At 44.8% G+C, this 9,892-nt stretch overlaps 1 protein-coding gene across 4 annotated transcripts in view; it reads right to left on the bottom strand.

The window, feature by feature from the left end:
- Positions 1–6,773: 6,773 nt before the first annotated feature.
- The window catches only part of zdhhc20a (zinc finger DHHC-type palmitoyltransferase 20a), a 21,704-nt gene continuing 18,585 nt past the window's right edge, over positions 6,774–9,892 (bottom strand). For all 4 annotated transcript variants that reach the window (XM_031571634.2, XM_031571631.2, XM_031571632.2 and 1 more), the window contains 5 exons: positions 8,741–8,873; positions 8,219–8,345; positions 7,590–7,673; positions 7,035–7,141; positions 6,774–6,920 (listed from right to left, as the gene is read on the bottom strand). In XM_031571634.2, coding sequence (XP_031427494.1) covers positions 7,039–7,141; positions 7,590–7,673; positions 8,219–8,345; positions 8,741–8,873 — 447 coding nt within the window. In that variant the 3' untranslated portion in view covers positions 6,774–6,920; positions 7,035–7,038. The remainder of the gene's footprint in view (positions 6,921–7,034; positions 7,142–7,589; positions 7,674–8,218; positions 8,346–8,740; positions 8,874–9,892) is intronic.

Raw genomic sequence — 9,892 nt, 5'->3', positions numbered from 1 at the left:
CAGCCTTGGGCTTACCATAGACCACAGGACAACTCTCCTAACAGTCCCTCCACACCAGGATCGGACCTGCCTGGCTCCAGAGCTATGGCGAGGGAGAAGTGACTGGGGGGTGTGCGGCCTTAGCCAACACCCACCCCCCCCTCCTCGGGCAGTTATCACAGAGCCAGCTTGGCTCTACTGTTCGTTTCCATTTTGTTCTATTAATTCTTTCTTCTGCACGTGTATTTAGGCGTAGACAGTTGAACTCTGTTGTGGTTAGATGTTTTCCTCTATCCCTGTTTAAGTGACAGAGTAAACATAAAGCGTTTATTTGTTTTGGGTGTGTTTCTGCCCCCACTGAGGCTTTGCTGTTGATTTGGTTCTGTTCTTTTTCTTCCTTTTCTGCACGTAGTGTGTGTTTGTTCTAGGTGGAGGTTTAAGCTTTGTGGTGGTTTTGTGGCACCGGTTTAAAAAAAAAGAAAAAAGTTAACTTTTTTTTTTCTTTGTGATGTTTTCTTTGATGGGAACATTTTTGTAAAGGCTTTCATTTAGTTTTAAAGCAGGTTAAGATTCTCAAATTGTCACTCATTTGTACATCCATCTTCAGACATTGTACATCTTGACTGTTCACGTGAACTGTTCATACCACACTGTTAACTGTACAAGTTGATGCACTCTGATTTTTAAATATTATATGGTGTCCTGTGCATTTGTCATTTAAAAACTAGTCACTTAAAGGCAAGGTTTATAACACCATACAGAAAATTCATAGTCGACATATGACAGCTGTGCAGGAACTTCAGAGTTGATTACTTTGAGAACTTGTGAACATACTCAATCTGAAGGTGACCGTTGAGTTTTGTCTTTTAGATTTTGTCTAAAGCTCAGATGAAACATGGAGACCTTTTTGGAACACCCTTAGGAACGACTGTCATGTCTAATCAGAAATCAATAATCAATATACCTACATAGTGCTGTGCTTGATCTAATGCCGTTGAGCCTGGTTTGTGTAAATACAGTTCTGTCTGAATAGGAATCTGGACATTTCTCAAAAAAAAAAAAAAAAAAAACGTGATTGAAAAGTTTGGTTTTCTTCTGACATAATAAACCTTAAATGTACAGGAGAGGTGCGACGTATGTTTGTGCATCACACATCGCCATCAAGCTTTCAGCTAATATCACTTTCTTGCTTTAGATTTTATAGACTGTACAGTTCCACACAAAGGTACAGCCATACGTGTACGACACAGGAAGATTGGGAGGCTGGCATTCCGTGACTTTACTTGATCAAGTCAGTATTTCAGATCAAAGAAGAGTTGGGATGACTTGCATGAGCACCAAGGTCTCACAAGCTGTAGTAGTGGGAAATAGATCAGTACCTCAGAACAGCCACATCTCACTTGGTTATGAAGTTACAGGCGCTGTTCAGAGGTGAAACGACACAAGTGCAATGCCACTGCTACCAGTAGGTGAGCTGACTTAGAAACAGGGGACAGCGTTAGAAATATGCAGGAGAGGATTGACAAACACACCTGACTGATTGAAAACAACAGCTTGTCATTTATTAGTGCATTTTACATCCCATGTGCATGTCTGTAATCTACAAAATACAAACATTAAATCCATTAGACATGAAAAACCTGTGCAAACTGTTTAGACATAAGAACATTTGTTGAAATATAGTCCAACCAAAACTGGCCTGCAGGTAAGTTAAAAAAAAAAAAAGTGGAAAAACCTTACATGCCAAAATACTACTAGTGTTAAATAATCATTTGCAGCCATTGAAATAAAATGTATAATAAAATGGTCTTCAATACAAATTTGGTACATGAAATGGTATGCTGTTAATGCTAAGAGATCCTCCTTTAAGATCATTTTTGGCATAAATGTTTTGTCTTTCACATCTAGCGTCTAGCTGTCCACACGATCATTCATCTGAAGAGCATCACTCATGGCATCTATCTCTCACAATCAGTGCACCAGCAGAAGCCATTTGATGAGGATCTGGGCTGCTGTTCACTCGGCCTCTAACATGGGGACAGAGCTGAGCTACGTAGACTTGGTCTTGATCCACTCCAGAGAGTCCCCTGTTATCTGGTAGATTCCTGAAGAGAGCCTCAACCTACAGTCATGGCTTGTCTGTGCATATCCACACGTCACTACTGAAGGATCTACTCAGCCCTTCAACCCTGTAGAGAATGTGCTAGTGAAGAGCAGGAGAGCAGAGGGATGTCATGCTAAGCAGGGAAACGGAGTTATCCAGTTTACAACACCTGAAACTTCTCTTCAAGATCCGTGCACCTGGAACGGCACTTCCTGCACGTGGAAGGGTTCCTGGTTTCACTCGGTACTGTGATCTGGCACACCTAACCCAGATCTTGCTTTACACGGTGTCCCCCTTTGTCTGGTCTACAGGTACGAGTGGTTACGATGAGTGCTAGAAGGATGCGGTCTGCTGGTGGAAGTTTTTTTTTCCTTTTTCTTTTTAAAACCTGCGTGGCAACTTAACAGCCAAGATCACCAGGCTGCACGTATCCACAGACCGGCGCTGTTGTGCTGTAGGCTAGTGTGAGTTACAGACTAGAGAGAGAGACAGAAAAAAGAGTCCACAGGAGTCTGTTTGAGTGGTGATACTGTTGTAGCGACTGATGACCACTTTGGCATTGGATGCTGTAAGATTGAACTCGGCAGGTTTTGTAGACGGTCACTTGACCAGCCAGACCCACATGCATCCCAAAGGGCGTTGTAAACGAAGGGCTGTCATTTGGTGGTTATCACCAAATCATACCTCCTTCAGTTATTAGAATATGAAAACGCTAGAACTCAGAATTAGTTTCCAGCTGCACCATAGCATGATGGACCTACTTCTTAATGAAAGCCATTAGTGAAGAGAATCTAAATTCAGAGGAACACAGATCCACAGAGCACCACTAATACTGTACTTTAGAAAAAGCAACGTGGCTCTCTGTTCTGCCTTCTGTGTAGGACATGAACACCAATAGACTCTCCAAAAATAGAACACTGGAACTGATATAAAAGTGGCATGTTGAATTGGAATGCAGTACGATTAGTAGGTAATCCCGTTAACTTTGTATAAAACACACAATTGTACACAAAAGTGTAATCTCAGTATCAAACGAAAAAGACAATCCCTCTAGACTAAAATGTAAACACAATGCTTTCAGTCTACATCCCAGCATCAGCTCCCTTTTAAAATAAAAAAAAGTTAATACAAAAAGTCTGCATATATAAATAACAAGTTACATTTACCCAAAAATAAGAACTTATAAGACATAAAAAGAGTACTTCTTTTACGAACGCTCAAAGTGTTTGCAACACATCACACACCGAATGGCATGAAAAGCACTGGCTAAGGGTGTGTGTGTGTGTGTGTGTGTGTGTGTGTGTGTGTGTGTGTGTGTGTGTGTGTTTTATGGGTATAACACTTAACTAAACTTAGCCTTGGGCCAGATGTGGTTTTAGTACAAATCTGGGACCATGCTGACAAGTTTGTAGTGGATGGTGGCAGGATCCCCAAGTCCCTTTAACCCCACCCACACCCTAACTAAAGCACTACAGCTGCATACTAACTAGTCCCTTAAACCCCACCCACACCCTAACTAAAGCACTATAGCTGCATACTAACTAGTTTGAATTACTGGACTAATCCACAAACTGCACACTAATTTAATCATTTAATCGGTTTCATCCACAGTTGAGCCCAAATCCCACACAGCTGTCTCCAGATTTGTACTACACCCCCACATCTGCTCCTGGAGACGACCCTGTGTAGAATGAGAAGAGGGAAGCAGTTATCTTGCGTAAACAGAAAAACACTCCCTCCTGACATAAGCACTCAAGGCCCTCAGAGTTCCTGTGTGAACAACAATCTACACCCATCACCAACACATAACCAAGGGCAACACGAACAAAGCAACTGCCTCAAACCACATTGGGCGGCAACAACAACAACGATGGCGACGACAGCGCTTTGCTGTGTGGCAGACAAACATGAGCATGTCTGAAAAAAAGGCACTGAGCAGGCTGGGGGAACCCGCAGTGAGAAGGCGAAGCACAAAGGAAGGAGAAGAGGAGAGAAGGAGAAGGCGAAGGACAAAGAGGAAGGAGAAGAGGAGAGAAGGAGGAACAGGAAGAGGAAGAGGAGGAGGAAAAGGTGAAGGCAGGGGTGCGGTGGGAAAGGGAGAGGGCACTACAGCATACGGCCTGCAGACCAGAAAAAACCAAGAGGTGGAAAATCATGCTGGGAAAAGCTGCAATGCATGCTGGGAAGTAGAAGGACTACACAGAGGAGGCCCTTGAGTTGAACTGCAAAGCTTAAAGTAAGGAGCTCCGCAGTCACAGGTTAGCCTCCTATCTGGAACAACGGGTGTGCACCAATAATTTAATATTCGGATGACTGTTTGCAGCGTGATAGCAGAACAACTGTTCATAGTCACTGTCGCATATTTGAACATCAAAACCGGTTAGTATGCACACCCCTACTAGCAGGCACTAGCATATCCATCAAGATAACTACCCTAAAACTATTCACCAGAGGACTGAACTACTCAAACCACACAGAAATCTTGACACTAAACGGAGGTCAGAGTGAGAGAAGGCTTGTGGGGAGAGAAAGGAGATCACCACAGCACTGGCCTGCAGACCAAAACAAACAAACAAACAAAGATGCTGGGGAACAGTTAATGGACAATAAAGGTAAACACCATGGGTACATGTCTAGAAGCTCCTGAGGTTCTCATCACTCTGATCACAGTGGGCAGAACAGCATCTAAACGGTAGTCGGATCTGGCCCAGATTGGCTACGGATCTGGCCCTGATGCGGATAGAGTATTCCAAGTAAATGGTTTAGTGATGAACCTGGGTTGTTTCACTCAGAGGAAGCGCTTAACCTCCTAATAGAAGAGCCCTATGGCTTCATTCTCCTAGCAAAACAAAGCCATGGGGCTCTTCTTTTAGGAGGTTTACCACTTACTGCAAGTTAACTTACCAAAGTTACTAAACCCCATACTTGGAATATTGCCCAGCTCAGAGGAAGATTCATTCCAGACTTAGCTATGATCTGAGCAAGTCTGGTGAGAAAAGGCCCATTAACCACGCTTTCGCCGGGCGAAATGAAATTAAACGTTTCACTTTCCTTCCCTATGCTGTCCGCCTTAACATTGTAGCATTCTCCAATATAGCTGCTGCCAAACAGGAAGCAGACGGGGTAACATCAGATGTAGCTGCTGCCAAACAGGAAGCAGACGGAGTAACATCAGATCTGCTGCCAAACAGGAAGCAGACGGAGTAACATCAGATGCAGCTCAGGCACCGAAACAGCAGCCGCCTCCGGACCCAAACCGACTCCACGTGACCTGGGGGTTTCACCACAGAAGGTCTTTACTGACGGTGAGACCTCCTCTATGCCGTTCCCTTCACTAACGGTGAGACCTCCTCTGTGCTGTTCCCTTCACTGACGGTGAGACCTCCTCTATGCCGTTCCCTTCACTGACGGTGAGACCTCCTCTGTGCCGTTCCCCAGCCTCTTCAAAAGCCCAGCCACTCATGTCAATGACCCAGATGTGGCTTTTTCTAGTTAAGGGCGCAAACCCCAAAATGGCATAATATCAACGACATTTAGCTGCTGAAGTGCCATACTGAACTGATCGCGCGTTCAGGCAGCTGGGAATTTGGGAAAGTTCCTGTTTCGAAACGTCCCACTTCCATGTTGAGAGCATTCACATAACGACAACAATCAGGCAATGATATTTAAAGTTAGGTAATGTTAAGTAGGCTAGCTAGCCAGAAGGCTAACATTACATTAGTTACACGAAAGTAAACTGCGAAATATCACAATCACCTCTGCTAATGAGTATGATCTAAATTAAACGTGAAGTGACTTATTTGTGCGCTGAGCAAGTAGGCTACTTTTTTTTCTTTCACCTCACATGCTGCCATGCCGGGCGACGTCACTGAGCCCTCAATAATCTCCCAACTTTCCTTGTGGGATGTTCCGAGTTTGACAGGCATTCAGGTGTATTCTACCACTCGGAAGTCCGAACTTTCCCACTTCCCAGTTGCTCTTGAACGCACCATAAGCTCAGGTCTAATGGGTCATGTCATTCCATAGCATATTAAAGAACCTCAATGAAGAGACTAACACAGATGGCCACATTCTACGACTGACGTAGCCCGTATTGGAGCCTAATCTAAGCCAGGTCAGTGCCAGATGTGCTGCCGTCTGACAGGTGAGAGAGCGTTCAGGAGGGGAGTGTAGAAGTGTTAGCGGGCGATAACCACCCATGCGTGTGCAAATACACCACACCTGTTTTGGCTTGAGAGCTCAAACCCGTCCCAGAGCTGATTAATGCCATTATAAATAAATCACAATGTTGAAATTGTCTTGTCTTTGGTTAGTTACAAAGACTAATATTGACAAATCTCGTGTGTGTGTGTGTGTGTGTGTGTGTGTGTGTGTGTGTGTGTGTGTGTGTGTGTGTGTGTGTGTGTGTGTGTGTGTGAGTGAATGAAATGCTAGCAGATGGTGAAGCTCTGAAGGCTGATGAAAATAAAACCCTTTGGGAAGAGGGGGGAGGGTATCCATGGCAATGAGGAAGAGAGGTTTCTTAACAGTCATTGGAGACCAAAGTGATGGTTTCCATGGAGTTTCCATGGACTCAGTTGAACTTAAGGCATTGAGTGTGTGTGTGTGTGTGTGTGTCTGTGTGTGTGTGTGTGTGTGTGTGTGTGTGTGTCTGTGTGTGTGTGTGTGTGTGTGTGTGTGTGTGTGTGTTTGTGTGTGTGTGTGTGTGTGAGAGAGAGTGTGTCTGTGTGTGTGTAAGAGAGTGTCTGTGTGTGTGTGTATAAAGATAGCTTCTGTCCTTTCCAGGTCTCAACCACCAAACAGAGTGTGTGGCTCTGTTCATCACACTAGTCCATCCCTGTAGAAAAACATCAGTTAAAAGATCAGTTCACTTGTAGCTGTCAACTCCTCAGTTAATTACACCACGTGAATCCTCTTAGTAGGAATCACACACACACACACACACGCACACCTGACTAGGACTCATTCTCCACAGTGACGGTTACTGTGGGTCCTCCATCCTTGGCACTGCCCGCCTGGCCCTCGCTGAGATGGCTGATGGCCTCTCCATCTAAAGCACTGCAGGACGACACAAAGGTCACAAGGTCAGCACACAATGCCAGGTGCCCTCACACATCCGTCGTTACACACTCAGTCTCAACATAGCAGAGCCAGTGTGAAAGCTCTCTGGCGAATTACTGTAGTTAGCACACTTAATTATTAAAAAAGGAAAAGCCTTCAAAACACACAAAAGGACAATATTCTGAAGGAGTAGGGGAAAGATAATCTTCCTCGGATATTCATATACTTGCAACGAATCTTATTCATGCCTGAAAAAAAATGTATGTACTGCATGGGAATATTGGGGGAAGATTATCTTTTTATGAGATCATATCTATTTAAAACAATATGACGGAATCTCCCCATGGTTTGATTTACCTCCTGCTCTCTGTTTACCTCTGAACTCAATGCTTTTCTCTGTGCAATGTCAGTTCTAGAATAGTTCTAGAACACAAGACTGGCTTACCATTTGGAGTTGTGCTGTTCCCCAATCAGTTGCTCTGGGTCTATGTTCACCAGTCGAGTGGGGAACGTGTGACCGTCTCCCAAACTGAAAGGCAAAAGAATGAGAGAAACAGCTTCACTCCACCTTATGAGAATTAGATACTGTCACAGAACCACAGTATAACACAGAACAACAGTATGACACAGAATCTCAGTATGACACAGAATCTCAGTATAACACAGAACCACAGTATAACACAGAACCACAGTATAACACAGAACAACAGTATAACACAGAACCACAGTATAACACAGAACAACAGTATGACACAGAACCACAGTAGAGTTTGGCTTTGGTCAGTATGGTAATAACTGACCTGATCAGTTCATAGACCTCTACTTGAATGTGTGTCAGACAGTGTAATGGATCCTGGCCAAGGACTTTCATCCTGACTCTGACTAATCCTTAATCTCTTAGCATATCTGTAGGGTGAGTGCACCTCCTCCTGGAGAAGGTCCTCTCTGGTGTCTCCCTCCTCTCTGTCTCTTCCTCTCTCTCTCCCTCCTTCCCTCCCTCTCTCTCTCTCCCTCCCTCCCTCTATGTCTGTCTGTCTGTCTCTCTCTCTCTCCCTCTCTTTCTCTCTCTCTCACCTGGTGTAGATGGGCAGGACCCAGTATCTCTTCTGGTCTCCAAACACCTCGGCCACGTTCTTCCTGAAGCCCAGCGTGAAGCCGTTCTTATCAGCGCCGTTCCTGAAAACAGGAGCCCTGAACGCCTCTGAGAGGGAAAGAGAGAAAGAGAGAGAAAGAGAGAGAAAGAGAGAGAGAGGGTACAGATAAGGGGGTAGGGGGAGAATAAATACACTGTACTATAGTAATATACGTACATACATACACACATACAAAGATACATACATACATACATACAAACATACATACACACAAATTACATACAAACATACATACATGCATCAGAAAGAATGTCACAAACATCACCTACGACAACAAAATAACAATTTCAACACAAACAGCCATAGCTTGTGATAATAATATGGGAAATCTAGTTGAGTTGATTCTCACTCATTTAGACCTTCATTAAAAGACAGGTAAGCTGTGTGTGTGTGTGTGTGTGTGTGTGTGTGTGTGTGTGTGTGTGTGTGTGTGTGTGTGTACCTATGGTGGTGCGGTTCTTCACCACCAGCCAGAGGTGGTAGGTGAACAGAGACAGGATGCTGATGAAGAACATGGTGGCCACGAAGAACAGGAACAGAACGTGGAACTTAGCATGAGTGTCCGGCAGCTGATTCTGAGAATAGGGAGAGAGAGTGAGAGAGAGAGAGAGGAGGAGACAGGACAGAGACGGACAGGGGAGGAGGGATGGGGACACAAAGAGACAGTGGACAGAGACAGGGGGAAGAGATGAAGAGGAGAGGGAGGGGGAGAGATGGAAAGGAGAGGGAGGGAGGAGAAGTAAGGTAAAGGTCAAATTGTGAAATCCACCGCTGTCTTAATTCATCACACACAAAGCATACGGTCACATCACATCACATTACACCTCACCACACCACACCCGTTTCCACCCCTGATCTTCACCGCTGTGCCCACACTAACACACCCCTGGCCACCTGCATGTGATTCGGTGGGACAGCTAGCTGTGCTGTGTGTGTTTCAAGGGGACAGCTAGCTGTGCTGTGTGTGTTTCAGTGGGACAGCTAGCTGTGCTGACACCAGACTGCAGTGGCAGTCTACGTACAGGCTATTTATCTCGTGTTCAGATCATAACTAGATTTTAACCTGATTACAATTACACCTGGTATTAATATGTATGTCTCCAGTGTCCACATTGAGATACGATTGAGGCTAAGATCGCTGTGTCCAGCTCATGTCACATCCTCCTCTTGTTTGTCTGGGTTAAAAAAAAACAACAAACAACAAAAAAAAGAGAAGAAGAAGAGTAGAAGAAGGTGGTAGCCGTCCATGAAGCTGCGCTACTGTGTTTGCTTGCGTTTCGAGGCGGGGGAGGAAGTACACGATGACGTGGATTGACAACGCAATTGCATTTACTTTTGTGTTCAGTGTGGTCACTGTGCATCCCTGATCACCTCCAGAAGTGGTTTGGCCGATCAGATCGCAACCTTACCTCAATACGTCTTGGGTGCATTTACACCTGTACTTTCACATGGTCAAACACTATCTGATTGCAATCCGATCACCCACAACCCATTTGAATGCCAGGTGTACATGGGGCCCGAGACGGAACAGAAATGGGTCTGATCGGGGAAGAACAGAACTGGGTCTGATCGGGGAAGAACAGAACTGGGTCTG

This window comes from Clupea harengus, chromosome 8 (assembly GCF_900700415.2).
Source record: "Clupea harengus chromosome 8, Ch_v2.0.2, whole genome shotgun sequence".
NCBI lineage: Eukaryota > Metazoa > Chordata > Actinopteri > Clupeiformes > Clupeidae > Clupea > Clupea harengus.
The sequence above is the reverse complement of the archived record's forward strand: the minus strand, read 5'-3'. Positions and strand labels throughout refer to the sequence as shown.